This window comes from Scatophagus argus, chromosome 12, assembly GCF_020382885.2.
Source record: "Scatophagus argus isolate fScaArg1 chromosome 12, fScaArg1.pri, whole genome shotgun sequence".
Taxonomy (NCBI): Eukaryota; Metazoa; Chordata; class Actinopteri; family Scatophagidae; genus Scatophagus; species Scatophagus argus.
Window position 1 is genome coordinate 7702690 of NC_058504.1, and position 17944 is coordinate 7720633.

Genomic DNA, 17944 nt, shown 5'->3' on the forward strand with positions numbered 1-17944 from the left:
TGCCGCGGTTTCCCGCCCTGCCTCCTAACCGGTCAGCCTTTCATAATTCACTCACAGCTCTATTCTTACAACTGAGTGCTATGTGTGGAATCACATTGACCTCTCCGTCACAGTCTCCGCCCCTTCCACGCTACGTCGACCTCGTGGCTGACAGCAGATTCGACCTATAGCGCGTGGAATGTTTACGTCATATATATATCGCACAGACCAATCAGAACCTGGGTAGGCGGAACCACCGTGGGCCTGGCTTCCGTTTGGTTGTAAAGGTAAGCTCTGGGTGAGATTTTGTGAGTTTCCTTTGACATGTTATTTATTGTTCACATTGCAATTTGTAGCATAATGTTTTGTGTTCTTGTGTATGACCTTGTCTGTTAAAATAAATAATGTTCAGTAGGTAACAGTCGTTCATTTATGCTAGCCTAGCTAAGTGTACAGCTCTGCAAAGTATTCCAAGCAGAGAGAACAACGGTGATTTTCCGTTATTAGCCTGTCTCAATACCTACTGATTAACGTCTGCATTGTCAGGTAAATAACCACCATGTCAGCGCACATTGAAAGCTGTCAGCACATCCTAGCTGCCACGAATTCCTCCTGTCGGTCACTACTGTGTTATTGCTAAGTTACACGGATTCAAGTTTACTTTGTCTACAAATACAGCCTGTTTCCGAACACATGCACTGTGTGTATGTGTAAGGACGCCTCGGTTTTCTTTTCACCCAGCTGTCTAAAGCCACCTCTGAAATGTTTGTTTACATCTGTTTTACTGTTCACGATATGCTGGCTTCAGTGCATGTATCTGCACTCCGCATACTAATGTTAAGACTGCTCATGGAAACACGTGTCAAAGCAAACGTTTGTGCAACTTGACGCTCTGGACAGTGTAAAAGACTAATAACAATAATAATAATAATAATAACTTAATAATAATCTTGTCATTTCAGAAAGCCTTTCTCAATCGAGTGAGCTGACTTCCAGTTGAGCCGGAGGAGACATCAGGACGGATACCATATCGTACCACACCTCTTGTTCGACTAGCCTCCTCCACTGTAGGATTCCCTACTATTCGGGGATAAAAAAAAAAACATTTAAGCGGTCATCTTGAATTTTTTCTTCACCTTTAAACGAAATGGATTATGAAAAGACCTAATCTGGATTTTTTGGTGTGCAAGTGTTGTTGAAAGTCTACTGGCGGAGTTTGCTAACTTTTTGAGGAGGTCGCATTTAAGTCTTTCTGGAGGGGAACTAACTCGGAGCCAAAATGGATCAAGCCAGCGGTGGGGAGGACCCGAATAAACCCTCTAAAAAGAAATCCAACGAAGATGAGGGTAAAAACAAAAAGCTGGTAGGTATTCAGCCTGACTCGTTCCTTGCATGAAAGTAGTGTGCAGTGAACTGTTACATCCTGTAATCCCACAAGCAAGGTTTAATTTTACTCTCCACTGTAGTAACAAAAAAGTTTCCCTGTTGTACTTTCTTTACTCTGCGTAAAAGTGATTTGTTTTTTTCAGCTGATATCACTGGAGATTTAGTCTTTCTAACAGGTTTGTAATTGTTTGTCAGTTTAATGGTGAAGTCAGATCAAACAAAGCTAACTGAATGCATAACTCCAGTACATTTAGTAAACAGCGTGTTGTCAATACAGCACATTTCTGTTTAGTGCAGGAAGGCTCAAATAGTTATCGATGCGTTGTTATTAGTATTTAATGCAACCCAATACAGAGTGGCTAAAAGCTGTTAGAGTTGGGCAAAAGAGATAGTGTTTCACTGAGTGCTTTACTTTTGAAGCACTCAGTGCATCATGTGACTTTTCCCTGTCAATACATCGCCTGAAAGTTGTTTGAAGAGAAATCTTGTGGTGACAGTTGAACTTCAATATATTTTTCAGTACAGAAAACTTCACTTGCAGGATGACCCATTGTGTAGCATGATGTTCTGTGGTCTGGGGTGGCTCTGTGAACTGTGTGCGTGCATGTGGGATTGATAAAATCTCTCCTTAGTCAGCCTGAACTGACTATCAGTGCAATAAATGACAGAAAGACTGTCAGTGAGATTACAGCTGAAAATCACATCAACCTTTAGTTCATTTATAGCCTCTCTATTAGCTCATCCTACCAGAATAGTTCATGTAGAGTGAGGAGTGTGTTTTTTGGAAAGTGGGCAGCTCTGAGTCTGGATGATGGTGTCATTAAGCTGTTTCTGCATGCCAGTCATTACCTGGAAATGAGATCACAAGATTTGGGGATATGGTGATAGTGGTGAAGCTGTTGGGTTGTCGTGGATTCTGTATGAATTTATAACTCCTGACAGCTCATGCTGTGCTGTAACTTATATTTATTTTTATTTATTGTGTGAGCAGTGTCGTTTACTTTCAAACGTGCCTTATTTGGTTAACAGTTAACAGTTACTAACTGTACCCACGGTCTTGTAGTCGCTGCCTTTAGTGGAATGGAAAACTGTTAATTTAAATATATGCATTACCGAGTGCACTAAGTGCATGTCACTATATACACACTGTCAGTAGCTGTAGAAACCAGTGGTTGAAAGTAATTTTCCGTGACCAAAGGCAAAAAACTACTTCTGGTCACCGTTTCTGCTTTTTCACAATTGTGTGCATGGAAAGCTTGGCTGTTATTAAATTTTCTGGATGACATCACCTCTCAACAGCCAGTAATTGGCCAGCAGTAATGTTGTATTTTTTTTTTTTTTTTACTTAAGTGCAGTTGCTTGTTGGTGGGATTGATCAAAAGTTTAGTTAAATCCACCGCCACCAAACCAGGAGACGAAAAAGGCACAGCTTAAGCTGACTGCTGTTTTTTATTTTTGTAGAAAGCGACCAGTGAGCCAAGTTGGACTGATTGCGGAGATGAAGAGGCTGACTGCTAAATACTTTATCTACACTTCTGTTGTTTACTTAGGGAGGGCAAGTGGTGTTTCTTGTTGCTGTGGTATGCGGTTTTCATAAAACTAAGACTTGCAGAGAAAAACCATACTGCTGTGTTTCAGTTCAGGGGAAACAATGTGTAATTGCTGGTTGTGTTTCAGAGAAAGTGTGACCATGCTAAATGCCAGACAGGAAATCCCAGACTGGACTGAGATGACGCAGACTCCCAAGAACTACCAGAGGGTGTTGTCTTGCAGAATCCTGCAACAGTCACTCTGTCTTGAATCTCCTCCCTCTCAAATATAATATTGTTTGCAAAAGTGTCTGGGTGATGTAAGCACTCAAAATCCCTAATGATAAGTCTCTAAGATTACTGGTTTTTGTTTCTCAGGGACCAGGCCCTTTCTCTGTTGCTCAATCCTTCAAGTGGAGCAGTCAGATGCAAAGGAAGCCTGAAGTGTGGTTTTCGCAAAAAAAAAATCTCAGCACAGACTTTGGAAGAGGAAGTAGTTTCTCATCCCTGGGTGGGGCCATGACCTGTCCTGTTTTGTTTATTCCCACTTTTTAGCCTGCCCAATATATAGTGTAGCTACGAGTTTGTTGCAGACACATGATAATCTGAAATTTCCAATGATGAAGATATATTCACATTTTAATCAGTGAAAAAGCAATTCTGGATTTGTTTAAAAAGGAAAATGAAAACAGAAAAGTAAAGTTTGAGATTGTTTGCAGAAATTCATTAGATAATTATGTCATTGATTATGGCAGAAATGTTCACCTTTCCCATAGCTGGACATATTACTTGTTCTGCTATTAACAGCTCTCACCATATATGGGGCCATAGAAATACACTCCTGGTGTGCACTGTAGTTTGTATATGTCCAGACACAAGGATGGAATAATATCTATAATGAGCGGGATTAAAGTAGGGGTTGTCACTGCCTTTTCACACTCAGAGCTGCTGAAAAGCAAAGTACTATTTGCAGAGCTAATCGGCAATGTCTTAGCAAATTCAAACCAGTCTTTAGAGGAGAAACACTGAAAGCTGTATGTTTGCTCAACAAGTCATGGGCAGCGTTACATCACAGCAACACCATTTGGGCTTTGGGCCTAGACTGCAGATACTCAACACAGCCAAGGACATTAGAGTAATACCACAGTGTTCCAAGATAGAGATAATTTAAAACTTGTCTGTTGTTGGTAGTCAAACTTCTTGATAATGTCCTTTTTTTCATGAAAACATGATGTCCAATAAACCAGGCAGTGGGAATGAGGTCTTCCTAAAGGAATTCAGGGGAACTGGTTTGACAGAAAGGGACTCTCTACATACCAGAGCAAAAGATGATTTCACATAGAACAGCGTGGGGAAAATGCAAATATATAATAACTTTGGCAGACTGTGTTTGTATGAACTTGTTTTAGACCTACAGTGTGCAAGGAGGAAATAGACATTTATTATGCACATTTTAATACATAGTGTTTTTGATTGCTTAAATAAAATGAAGTGTTGAGTACCTTTAGGTTTAGCTTCTGTATCTGTTTGTTATCAAGTACCTTTAGTACTTTTCGTATCCTAATGACATGCAGTCTAGTGACGTGCTCTATTTATTTGCTGATCACAAACCCACTGGCCCAGAGACCGATGTGACTGCAGGAGTAAGGCTTTGCTGTAATTTTAGAGAATCCTTGGAAGAGAACTTTTACTTAAGTGTATCTTATATTTAGTGAAAGCCTTCTGCTTTCTAAAATTGTGATTGCTTTTCAATAAACAGTAATGTTATGCTTAAAAAAATGTTTGATGATTAAACTCATCTGCAGGTTGTTTGGTGTGTAAATTCATCCTGCAGTGTGATCTTTCAGTTAAGGGCCTGATTCATGTTTGTTTATTAAAGGCTGCGGTTGCCTGCTTTTGCTTTCTATTATATGTAATGAAAGGGATAAGGTTAAGCAGTACCTCAAAGGTCATTTCTCTGGATATGAGTAAGAGAAACTGGGAAAGTGGTCAGTGGTTTTACAGTGTAACTGAAATGAGGATCAACTCAGAGCTTTTTTAGCACATACTGTATAATGCAAATAGGTTGAATAATTGGTCAGCACTTGAGTGATTTATGTCTTATTTAACATGTTTGTCAACATTAACAAATTGTTTGAAATGTTTGGTTTCAAAGACTTTGGAAGTCATGACCTTGCGTTATCAAAAAATAAATGTTTCACAATATGTGTGGGCTCTATCAGGTAGAGTGTGTAGCAGCTCAGGATCTCTTAAGCCGATTGTGAAGTTAGTTCTTTTCCATTTTGGACTGCCAAAACACGTCCAAACTGACCAAGGCTCTAATTTCATGTCTAAAATCTTTGCACAAGTTATGTCCGAACTGTCTGTCAAGCATCAGGTGTGTTGGCTTTGTTACTTTTTGTTGGTTCCAGTCTCCAGACGAGATTCAGTGGACCTTATGAGGTTGAGCGTAAATGACAAAAACTATTTGGTTAAGTCACCAAACAGGAGGAGGCAGTCCTGTGTATGCCATGTCAATATGCTGAAAGAGCATCTGAATCCGAGTGAACCTTGAAGCACATTTGTCCCGCTTTACTGAGTCAGCCAGGAGTGACTTTTCTCACCTCATCAATTGCCATGTGTTGCTCTTTAGTGATAAGCCCACCCAGTCAGCTGTTTTGCAGCATGATATCGATTTTGGGTGCTCAAACTGTGAGGCATACCTTGACCTGGCAGGCATACAATAATTTAGCAACAAAAAAAAATCGCAGTGTCTACATGATCAGACCAGGATCATGTAGACACTGCGATTTTTTTTTTGTTGCTAAATTTCTGGCTAAATGTGAGTTTGGTAAGGCAGTTGTTACCTACTTGGACAGGGGAAAGTGCCCCCTTGTCGGCAAAGGTTCAAGCTATTCTGGATTTTCTTGTTCCAGAAACATGGCGGCAGCTCCGTCGTTTTCTGGGAATGTGTGGGTATTTTAGACGGTTCTGTAAAAACTTTGCAAGTGCAGCTGCACCACTGACTAGCTTGACAAGTCCCTCTGTGCCTTTCGTTTGGGCCTCGGCATGTCAAGACTGATTTATCTCTGACAAGGCTCTTCACGGCCATTTAGAGTCAAGGTAGATGCCAGTGCTCTTGGTACAGGTGCAAGAGGACAACCATGGGATTGATCATCCTATTTGACACTCCTACTTCTCTCTCTGAACTATAGCACCATTGAGAAGGAGGCACTAGCGTTACTATTGAGCTTGCAGCATTTTAAATTTTATGTTGGTTCAAGTTCCACTCCTGTTGTGGTATATTCAGACCACAGTCCTTTGGTGTTCCTGTCTCGTGTGTGCAGTAACAATCAGTGACTTATGCAAGATTGAGATTTGTCATGTGGAAGGCATGCTCTGTCTCAAGTGGTTAGTATTAAGAGTATTCTAAGTATTCTAAGTTATTATCCTCCCTGCCCGGAGGTGTGTTCCTGTGGTCTTCTCTGTTTATACAGCTGCAGGAAGTCAAAGCTCATTGGTGGGGATGTAAATTGACTGGCCTTTTTAAATGGCGCTGTCCATATCTGTAAGGAACTTCGTTTTCTTCCTGACTCCCAACGTGACCCAGCTGATTGTGGTCCATGTGTGAACGTTGTACTGCAGAAACCATCGGGGCTGAAGTTGTCTTTGTAAATATACAGTTTTGTTGTTGACAGGTCACTCCTTGGGAGCCGGGAAAAAAGGGGAGTTCGTTTTTATGCTATGCTCAGGTTCCCCCTTGGCTGGGCGTAACACCCTGACAAACCAATACCATTGAACTTGTAATTACAGTGTCTCATAGAGGACTATTACTGTGTGGAAATGGTGTACAGTGGTGTGTGTGTTGTTTCGGTTTTTGTTTTGGACCAGCAGCCATTTATAATGCACAACCTCTAAGCCAGCTGACATATTCAGTCATGGCCTTAGCATATCAAAACTGACCATGTCTGATGTTAGGTAACTTAAAATATTTTTATCCTCGCATCTAAGCGTTTAGGTAGGTTTTAGCAAGTACTTAACTGAAACAAGTGCAGATAATGTACCTTCTATCATCCACTGTTTATTCATTCATTTTATTTTATATAAACTTGTGATTGTGTAATGTGAAAAACATTAATCACATCAACATTAATATCAATAGTTTTCTAACAAATATAGATACCCATATCATTGTCAGTGGTTGAACAGATACAGATAATCATGTGCTCTTTCATCCAAATTTTTGAACATTGCAACATCAGCATTGTAATTTCCAGTAACTCGTGAGCTTGACATAATGGTTGCATTAAATTCACATGTACTTTCATGTCTTTATGTTGGTGGTGAGACTGAGTGCTTTCTGAAATTGTGTTCTCAAGAACCTTGAGAAAGTAATGAATCAACAACATTTTCTGCTGTCAAAGAAAGAAATCAGTACATGAATTTCCTAAAAATTAAGCAGACGGAAAAGGCAGGCATCATGTCGACATAGGCATTTTGTCCATGTCCGTTATTTTCTGTCAGATGTTATTTGAGAGTGTTTGCAATCTGCAATTAACCATTATTAATTAAAGAGGGGCTTAATCATTGCAGTCATGCTCGTCATTTAGTTTGTCATTAAAGTAATTAAGGCTTGTGTAATGAAGGGATGGTTCAGCACAACTTGAACAGCAGCATCTCTGATATGTGGCCTTAGACATGGGAGAGCTAAGTTGAAAAGCACACTTAATTTTAAATTCTGTAGGCTAGAGAGGAATTGTATAGACACAGTTTTTTGGGAAAACATAAAGTTATTAATCACTTACTGTTCCTCAGTTTAATCATATCATAATATTTAGTATTGCTCGGCCCCATATAGATTTTGTTGCCTAGAAATACGTTACTGGCCAATTTCACAAACGGACCTACGTGAATGACAGTTCACAGCAACAGTTCCAGTTTGATTTTACATTACAATGTGCACCGTTATTGACATCAACTGAGCAGTTTAATTAGAGTTTTACCACACCTAAAATAGATGATTATTTACTGTATATTCATCAGGAAGCCTAAGTGTTTTTATGATTTTTGTGCATACCACTCATATGTGCAACAACCCAAATTTGAAAAGAGTGCATCTTAATGCTGGAATCCAGCATACTGCTCAGCAGTGTTATTAACCTTTGTGCAGTTGACAGTATCACACTGTGAATCATGTTTAATGTCTCACTGTTTGCTGCTGTTGGAAGCTGTGGTATTTGAAGCTTTGGATGCTTTGATAGATGGGCTGTAGGGAAGACACAGGGATCATTTTAGGTCATGTTAGCATACAGCTAGTATAAGTCAATTTGTCACACTGGTGGTTCTGTATTGTGCCTGTTTGGTCAATCACATGTAGTACTAACTATTTTTTTGACTTATTTTGTATCACTGAGTCACTATAACTGTGATTGTGTTTTGGAGATGTCTGAAAAATGGCAGGAAACAGACCACATGTGAATGTTTTAAAGTCATTCAGGAAGTTGGAGGGGAGGAAGCGTGGAGAGGGGAAGTGGTGAAGAATGCTTCACTCACACAGTGGAAGAAACTGACAAGAGACACATAAGTAACTGCCGTTGCATAAGACTGACGCTATGGAACCAAGGATTTCTTATTTGGCTTCTCTTCCTTGCATCTGTCCTTCACATCCTCATTAGCTAAGAGTTGAGGAAACAACATGAGTGAGGCAAATGACGAGACAAGAAAAGCACCCAGACTCGCTGATGAGGTCTAAGATGAGCACCTGACTTGAATGAGATGTATTTAGTAGCCTCGGCTACATATTAAAAAAGCCTGCTTCAGACATCAAAGAAATTGGGTTTTCTTTATGTTAAAATGCATGAGTGAACTCTGAACCCAACTGAATTGGGTCATGGTTACATACAGCAGTTTAATGATCCATGAGTGGGAGACTGCGTTTTGACTCAGCAACTGCAGAGCCTGATGTAGACCAGAATGAAGAGGTGTCTCAGTTATTTTGCTTGTGTTATATTGAGGGATTGCAAAGGGGAACTTTCCATCTTGCTGAGTTTGCTGAGAGGAGGAGTTATTTATTTTATTATCTGTCAGTGCAAGTTAGAGATCACATTTTGGTGGTTTGTTTGGCAGCTGCATCCACACCTTTTTAATCTTTGACAGTTGCACATATGAGACAGAATGTGTTATTTGTTGTGATCACCAGTAATATACTGTGTCAGTGACGCAGGTCTTCCTAACAGTATATGGAGAGATGGTAGCAATCTCATTGTACATTAGAATTGTTGACTAAACCTGTTTGTGTACCGTGGGACACTGTGAAAAGAGGTCAATGTAGGATGCTAACTGGCTGACAGTGTAAACTCGATGAACTGCCTGATGGAAGCCTAATGATAAAAGGATGACACAGAGATATCAGGAGTCATCCTTTTCTTTAATGTTAAAAGACCCAAAACTTGTGTGACAGACATAATCTTTATGTTTTTGTCAACAATTAGAGAAAAGGCTGCCTAAATAGATGTGAACAATGTACAATAGAGACTGGATTTTTAAATGTAGCTAAAATAAGTTAAAGTAACGACTTTGATGTTGATAGTGTTGCTGCAGTTGCTTTTTTGGATTTCAGTACAATACAATAATCTGTATAGCACATGATGTTTGTCTGTGATGTCATGAACAATTTAAGTAGATCTCTATGCACTGACGTTTTCAGCCTTTCATTCTAGCTCAGACTTTTCTAATGGCTTCGTATTGTGCCACCCCTCAAGGGCGTAGTACTAGAAATTTGCTTTTATCAGACACAGATGACCTGAGGGCAGTGCTGTGCTAGTCTGCAGTCACATGTTCAGCCTATCTAATGTGGAGCCATTCAGATCGTAGCTCTGTTGGCTTTTGTGTGCTTTCCCTTTTCAATAGTTGCTGTTTTAGGAAACTGTAAACAGCATCAGCAGTCTCCTGAAATAATAAGTCTACCACAGGCTCATGCCCTTTTAAAGGCACTTCAGCTCGCACAGAAATCTTGTGCATTCTTTGGTTCTTATTCTTCTTTTTCAAATTAATTACATAATTAATTTTTTGAAACTTACTGGAATGAAACTAGTAAAAGTAGCACAAAGTGAAGACCCTGAGTCAACACTGCATCATTCATGACTTAATTATTTGTTTGTTGAGATTAACTTGGAGAATAGCTTTATTTCACATTATGTTCTTAATGAAATAGTTCCTAACCCAATCTAGCAGGGAGAACAAGCATGGCTTTCTGGTGACTGTGCATGATAAATTTTTGTTTGTGCCTGGATAAGAGACTGTGTCTCCTGTTGTTTGTTAGCTTGCAATAGCAGTATGCTTGTGGCACTGCCTAGAGTCATAAACCTGTGTACCTTTGTGCCGTGTTAGCACTCAGAATCCTTCTCTCTATGCTTCCTTAGTTTGACTCCCATTCGTGTTGACTAATTGACGGACAAATGTGTTGGGTTGTTGATATCTTTATTTTAACTGCAGGTAAAAGTGGCTCAAATCATATCTGTGTTTGTCTATTTTAAATGTCCTTCTGATACATGTTTGACTTGTGGTGATGGGACCTTTCTGGTGTGTGAGGAAAGACGGATTGTGTTTCAACTAGAGGTGCACCGATTGCAATTTTCTTGGCCAATTTCGATTTCCAATTGTTTTTTGTACGTGTGACCTGCCAATACCAATTTTTTCCAATTCCAATTTTCTTTTTAAGAACTATTACTGACAGCATATACAAACAAAAATCAACTTTTCTTCAATGAAAATTTTACTTTTATAATAAAAGAAATTATTAAACTTTACAATTTCCTCTTCAAATAAAGCAGCTGGAAAGAGCTACAAATAACAAGTAAAGGAAAATGATCCTTACACCCAACTTTATCTGACATATTTTACTTTACCAAAGAAAATCAGGTGCAGCAGATTCATATAACAAGACAAATATCAGTTACTTGATTGTTTTACAGTATGATTTTAAATTCACCAGCTCTGAGGTAATTTATTAGATTTCTGCAGCCTTTGTTCTCAACTATGGAGAACGGCTGATCATCAAGCGTCATGAATTCCATAATTCTCTTCGTATTCTCGTATTCTCATACCACGGAGGGACAGGACAGACTGCTGGCTTTTGTCTTAGCTTTAGTTTTTGCCGCTTTTCCTTTGCTAGATGCTTCAGCTGGGTGATGGTGTTTTAAATGAATTGCGAGATTTGTGTGTTCTTCACCCACCGTGAACACCTCCACACTGAAAACACGCTGAAAACCACCTGATTCTGGTCCATTTCTGGTCGATCGGTGCATTTCTAATTTCAACTATGCCTTTATTTTCAGTGTTACTAATGTGGGACTAGAAATCAATTCCTAAAAATATATTTTCTGTTAATGAGTGGAGTAATAAGTTTTTTTGTTTTGATTTGTTAATTTTAGGAAATGAACAGTGTACACTACCAGTCAAAAGTCTGGACCCACCTTCTCATTCAGTGTTTTTTCTTTATTTTTACTACTTTCAACATTGCAGATACATACTGAAGACATCAAATATATGATATGAGCAGGATATGTGGAATTATGTAACAACGAAAAAACTGTTAAATAACTCTAAATATGTTTTATATTTTAGATTACTCAAACTAGCCACCATTTGCTTTGTTGACAGCGCTGCAAGCCCTTGGCCTTCTCTTAATGAGCTTCATGATGTAGTCACCTAATTCCATATGTGTTCATTCATTGCTTTGATGCCTTCAGTGAGAATCTGCAATGCAAATAGTCATAAAAATAAAGAAGAATCATTAAATGAGAAGGTGTGTCCAAACTTTTGACTAGTAATGTACATCCCTAGGTTGTAGGTTTGCTGTCAGCTGAGCTGGGCTCCTTTCCAGGAGGCATGTTTGCTGAATTTTGCTGAGTAAAGCTCCTTTCAAATGTTAAAAAATGATCTAAAAAGATCTGTTGTTTGCAAAATTATTCAGACAATTCAGCATAGGTACTATTTGGAACACGCCCTAGAGCTGGAGAGATGAAAACGTCAGCCAGTTTGAATAAAGATGAGACTGAAGGCTGTAGTGTAAATAAAATCAGATGTTTACTGTCATCTAATTTGAAGAATTATTTGCATTATGTGAGAGAAGATGCCAGTAGAGGGCATTTGCATTTCTATCTGGTTGCTGAAGTCGGTTTTAATAACAAATATATTTTAAATGGATAAATGCTCTCCAGATACAGTTGGATACACGTCACATAGAGTGCTAGGTTATAGGGCCTTTGAATGTCTCTAAGGCATAGTTCCCCTCTTCTCTGCTTTTCTTGAAAAGGGTGTTCACACAGTGCAAACATAAAGAATAATTTGATAGATTTTATTAAAAAGAATAAATATTACTTTTATGCTCTCACAAATCTTTCATAGCAGTGTAGGCTGTGCTGTTCACTCCCTTTCTGAGTTTACAAATACAGCCATTTATAAGACTTTGTAACAAGATCAATTTAGACAAATTGATTTGTTTAGGCAATGTCTAATTCAGTTACTCAGTTGGTATTTTGTGTTGTCTTATGCCATCCCTCCCAAATTGACCATGGTACTCGCAATGTTGTACATCTTATTTGATTTGGACAAATTATGTACTTTTGATATTTATGGCTATGGGAAACAAACATCTGTAATTTAACTATGAGAAAGTGCCCTGGCCTAAATAGCTCACAGCTGCAAGTTTTTTTGGTGGAGGTCAGCTCACAATAAAACAGTTGTTTGATTTCCTTCCTAACATAATGCATATAGTATCTTCACATAAAGGTTTAATAGCGTGTCTATGTTGTTAAATGTGTTATCCAGTATACAGTATGTGTTGGTTAGCCTTCTCAACATGGCTCCACACCTTTTACTAGGAAGAGCTCTGGTACACCCTGTTGAAATTTAGAACCCCTTAATTGAGTAGTTTGACCATAAAAAAAATTCTTCTGTGCTGTGTGCGTTATGTTCAAGTAATGTGCTCCTGTACTTTTGAATTATGTTGGCAAAATAGGCAAATTTTCTATGCATAAACAGTATAATATAGTGAAAATGAGTATGAGAACAGTGCAAAACAATGCATGAGAAATACCACAGTGCAACGTGGTGTTGTCAGAATTACAATTTGAATTATCCAGAATACTGTACAGTACTGATGTCGAGGTATAAATGTGTTTGTTTTATTTTTAGGTTGTCATTCCTGAGTGAGGCCACAAAGTTCTGTGTCCACAATACACAACACAATTTAATTTCTCTCTAGTCCATAAATTAGGATCAGTTATCATCTATGATCACCTATGTGAAACCAGAATGCACTTCTAATAAACAGCCAATGTATTTTTAGTATCAGTGTTACTGATACTGAAAAATCACATGCTTGTCCATACTTAGCTATGCTAGTAAGTTGATAGTATCCTTTCCTTTTCACGAAAGAAATAAATGTTATTTACTTTGCTTGTTGTTGTTGTTGTTGGGCGTAAAGTTTAAGGGCAAGTTTTATATTGTACTATGTCTCACTGCAGTCCTGATGTCAGGCACTTTTCTGAAATATATAATAATATAATACAACAACAATAGTAGTAGTATTTCCTGATGATTCTGAGCAGTGTCTGACAGAAATCTGCAGTGCACCTTCAGTCCTCCAGTCCTGAATTGATAATGTTGTCGAAATAAATGAACATATTCAGATTTTTTCCGCTGTGAATATGCAACCTGACTGCTGAGCTATGAAAGTGGACTTATCATTGCACGAGACAAATTATAAAAATTGCACATTTTTTCTATATTTCTCACAGCTCTTCTGTTCAGCGTTGGAAAGTTCAGTTATTTATTAATTTAGTTTTTCAAGGAAATGAGAACTTATGCTACACTGACTACACCAGTTGTGAATGCTCCTAACTTTAGCCCTGCTGATCTGTCGGCTGATATCGACCTATCACAGACATATTGGTATACATATATACGTATTATATACTCTACATCAATATCAGTGTATGTGGAGGCCCATATACACCGGTGTGAAAATTATATAAATATATTTTTATTATAGCGATACAGAGCACACGCATAAATATCAGGATCTACTGCTAAAAACGTATTAGCCTGTAACTTAACCGAGCACTTGATCAAGCAGGGCCACAAGGTAGCTTCATGAAGTTGCCAAGCACCCAGTCAAGAGCACATTACATGGAAGTCTTCACTGCCAACTATTGCTGGCTTCTAGTAATCCTTTGTTATTATTAGAACTAATTAAAGTAGAACCTCATTTCCTTCTAAACTCGTTTTACAGAGCCATCGTGGTTACTGATTTTATAGTGATAGTTCCAGTGAGTGAATTAAAATGACATCATACAGATGGTCTAGTTAAATTGGTTGGTAATAACAGGCGTTGCTATTAAAAAGCTGTGCAGTGGTAGCCAATTTAAAAGAAAGTTGGTCCTTTGTCCATCTCACCTGAAATAAATGTATTTTAGGTAACATCTGATGGAATTTTCTAATCAAACTAGGGAACATTTATCTGCTTAAATTAATGTAATATTCACATTAATTGTAATTTGTGATATTAATTTTAAAAGTTATTGTGTGAAATATGCATACTGGTGTGGTTTTGTGTCCCCAAATTGACTCAAGTTGTGGGATATTGCTTTGTGTGTTCATTTTTAAGGATCTGCATGGAGTCATAATCATATTTGATTAAGGAGGGACCCAGAGCTAATTTGATTAGGTTATTTAGAGGAATATGCATTTGGTAATAAACATTTATTATGATGAAAAAGTTTACTTTAATAAGAGGGAGAAGCCCAGAGGACATGGAAGCTTAATTGTTAGATGTTAAATTGCGTTGTTGCGATGTTGCCAAGATAATGGGCAAGGAAAGGCCCTCAAGTCAAGGCAATTAACCAAACAGTGGTTTGATTGTTGTTAAATTGATTAGAAAATGTTTAAGTACTCCATTTGAAAATTAGCTATTGTTTCACGCAGTTTTAGACAGCAAGAGAATGCTGAGCTTAATGATACATACGCTCTGAGTTAGAAATGGGAAAAGTTGTTGCTCAGGTCAGACTCTTGGCTTTATAGATGTTCTGACAATGTGCGTAGCTATATCAGAGGCAGCAAATGATAGTGAAGCAACTACTTAGACACCCCAGACACAACTCTCTGTGCATAATGCAGGAGGAGTGAATGTCGTGTTTTTGTTATCTGGACTTGAAACAGCAGCTTGGACAACATAAGAAGCCACATCATAGAGACCGAAGGTTTGTTTTATGTGGTTCATGGCATTATCTCCCAACTGTTGGTCGGTTGTTGCAGAGAAAACTGGTGATAGATATGGCAGTTTGAGTGTCTGCTCAGTGTTGCCCACAGCGACAGCTGATGGAGATGCACAGAGGGAGGTGCAGGTTTGAGCCAGTTTGTTTGCTCACCCCAGCATCAGTGGTTTCCTGATTAGTCTGGTAGAGAAATCTGCGGCTGGAAGGAAGTTTTATGGCCATGACCACCCCACATCTCCCTACTCATTAGTACTTCACAGCCTAGCACCACAGCAGATGGCAGTGTTGCTACTGCGTCCCATTTGAGGTGTGTTTCAAATAGAAGTCCCTTGCCGAGCCACAAACCTTTGGTAGCAGTCTGTCACATTTTGTCTGAGAAGAATCATTTTTACTCAAGAGAAGTTTTGGTTTTAATTTTTTTATATGAGCTATTTGTAACATTTTGTGCACATGTTAGGATTTGATTCACAGGCAGACTGGTAAATTAAAAGGACTGTGTATTTCTGTGACTGTGAGTTTTTTTTCACAGCAGATGCTCTTGAGAGCTCTGTAGCTCTTCAGAAATAAAAAAAGTTGTGCCGGGCTGTAAAATATTTACAATGAAAATGTGTATTATTTTTGGGATTCAATAAATGTAATCGAAACAACACTAACTTGCATGATTATTGTGAGCAAATGTGCTCATTGTATCTGAGGCTGTGGGATTATAGGTGCTTTATGACACATTTCATTTTCTGTGTTTGCTTAGTATGTGTCTTTAAGTTTGCGTGTTCCGGATGTTTACTCCTGAACACATCATCGTCACATCCTACACATGTACAGTATCCAGGATATGCTCATAGCCCCACTGGAAAATAAAAACATATAATGAGAATGGTCCGATGATAACTGTGATTCTGAGATAATTAATGTGACATGCTTTATGTCTCCTCTGATCGATACAAGTGTGTTTGTTAACTGGAAACTGCATTTGGATTCTTAGAGGAATCCAGTGGACACTGTACATGTGAGCACACTTCAGAGGGGATACATACTGTGCACTTTATGGTGTTGTCATTTTCTGTTGGATGTTGTTTTTCACACTGTGCCCTCCCTCCAACAGAACATACACATAAAAACATTGGCTGATGATATGGTAAGGTGCTCGGTTTAATTTCGGTGTGCCTAGTTTTTACATCATCTCATGTTTTGTCAAAGCTGCATGGGACTTTTAACTGAAATATGTGGATGGGTCAGATGTGCCATAAGAAAATTAATATTATTTAATTAATATTTAACCAAACAGCATGAAAAACTGAACTTTGAGTCACATGTTTTACTGCACAGTGTGGAAGTTTTGTTTCCACTCTCTAACACAGAGGCGAAGTGAAAACCTGTCTCACTTGTTGTGGTAGCCCTCCATAATGCTTTGTAAATAAAAGATGATTTTTCATACTGCTATTTAACACCATGAACATCCCAAATTTTTCATTATGAACAAATTTTAGCCCTTAGCATCTACACTTTTGTAAGCAGCTCATAGATCATTTAGTGTGCAATTATCAGTAGCACTTCCGATTAGATGCCTGGGGCTTTTTTAATACCCCTAGTTAACAAATAGCCTAACTTTGACATTTACGAGCTCATGCAGTATTGTGTTAATTTTAGGATGCACAATGCACTGTCAGCATGCAACTACAGCTATTAGGAGTTATCTGTTTTTGCTCTTAGCCCACGGTAAATTTGATCCATCCAGTAATATTTCAGCCAACTGATACTGGTGACCTCATGTTTGTCTTTCCATTTTAGTTAAATGTGTTTATTTATCCAGCATGTCCTCTCCATTCCATTTTACCTAATATGACTAACATTAGTTGCATGCGGTTCATGGACTTTTTCTGCTTTGATACTAAACTTTACTGTACTGCATTCATTCATCAGAATAGCATCAACTGTTGAATATAACATGGAATTGATCAGCTGAATTGATAACAGATGTTATCGCAGCTGTTAATGTGTACCAAAACTGTTTATATAAGATAAGCAAATCCTGCATGGATGACGGTAAGTAAAGTCCTCAGTAAGTAAGTTTTATATGGTATACTATGTCCAATACAGGTGTTTTTTTTTGCTGCTAGTGTGTTGCAGTTATTTTTATGTAGTTAAAAAAGGGGAAAAAAAACAGATTAGAAAAATTTTACTGTTTTTTTTTGTTTTGTTTTGTTTTTTTAGTCTCACACAAGGTTTTAGAGATGGTGATAGCCGCTGGTCTGTTTGTCTGTACAAAATTATTGAATGGATTGCATGACATTTGTTGACCAAAATCATTCTCTTACAGGAATTAACTCCTTATTTTATATTGGTGATCGTGCTTTCACAAAATATCCGAAAATCTCAGTAGACGAACGACATCATGCTCACACAAGAGCAAAATGTTTTTTAGTTTTACGTAACAAAATTATTTTCTTCTTAGGCTGAGGTCACGGTTTGAGTTAAAATAGACCCTTTAACAGCATTAATTATGTGTTACAAAGAGCTTTCTGAAAGTATGTCCTGAAGGTCATACTCTCCTGAAAGGTGGGTGATCTGGCCAAAACAGTTTATCACAATCCACTATCCAAGTTGCGACCTTTTTCTTCAGATTTTCAAATACCAAATTTGTAATAGACTATGAATTTCTCCATTGTCACCATTAAAATATTTCGTTAAAGATAGTTCTTCTTGGTGCAAGATTCTCTCTTGCTGTGTTGCTAACAACATCTCACATTTTATTTACATCAAGGAAGAAACATATGAATTAATATATCCAATCAC

The 17944-nt window shown here is 38.1% G+C and overlaps 1 protein-coding gene across 10 annotated transcripts in view; it reads left to right on the forward strand.

The window, feature by feature from the left end:
- The first annotated feature begins 212 nt into the window (after positions 1-212).
- The window catches only part of diaph2 (diaphanous-related formin 2), a 337446-nt gene continuing 319714 nt past the window's right edge, over positions 213-17944 (forward strand). For 5 of the 10 annotated variants that reach the window (XR_006844809.1, XM_046405285.1, XM_046405294.1 and 2 more), the window contains exons 1-3: positions 276-525; positions 942-1342; positions 16254-16286. Coding sequence is in view for 9 of the 10 variants with exons in the window: in XM_046405285.1 (XP_046261241.1) it covers positions 1259-1342; positions 16254-16286 (117 nt within the window). In the remaining variant the exon portion in view is untranslated. Of the gene's footprint in view, positions 526-564; positions 744-941; positions 1343-16253; positions 16287-17944 lie in introns of those variants that run through there. The other 5 variants (XM_046405286.1, XM_046405289.1, XM_046405287.1 and 2 more) reach the window with 5 other exon arrangements.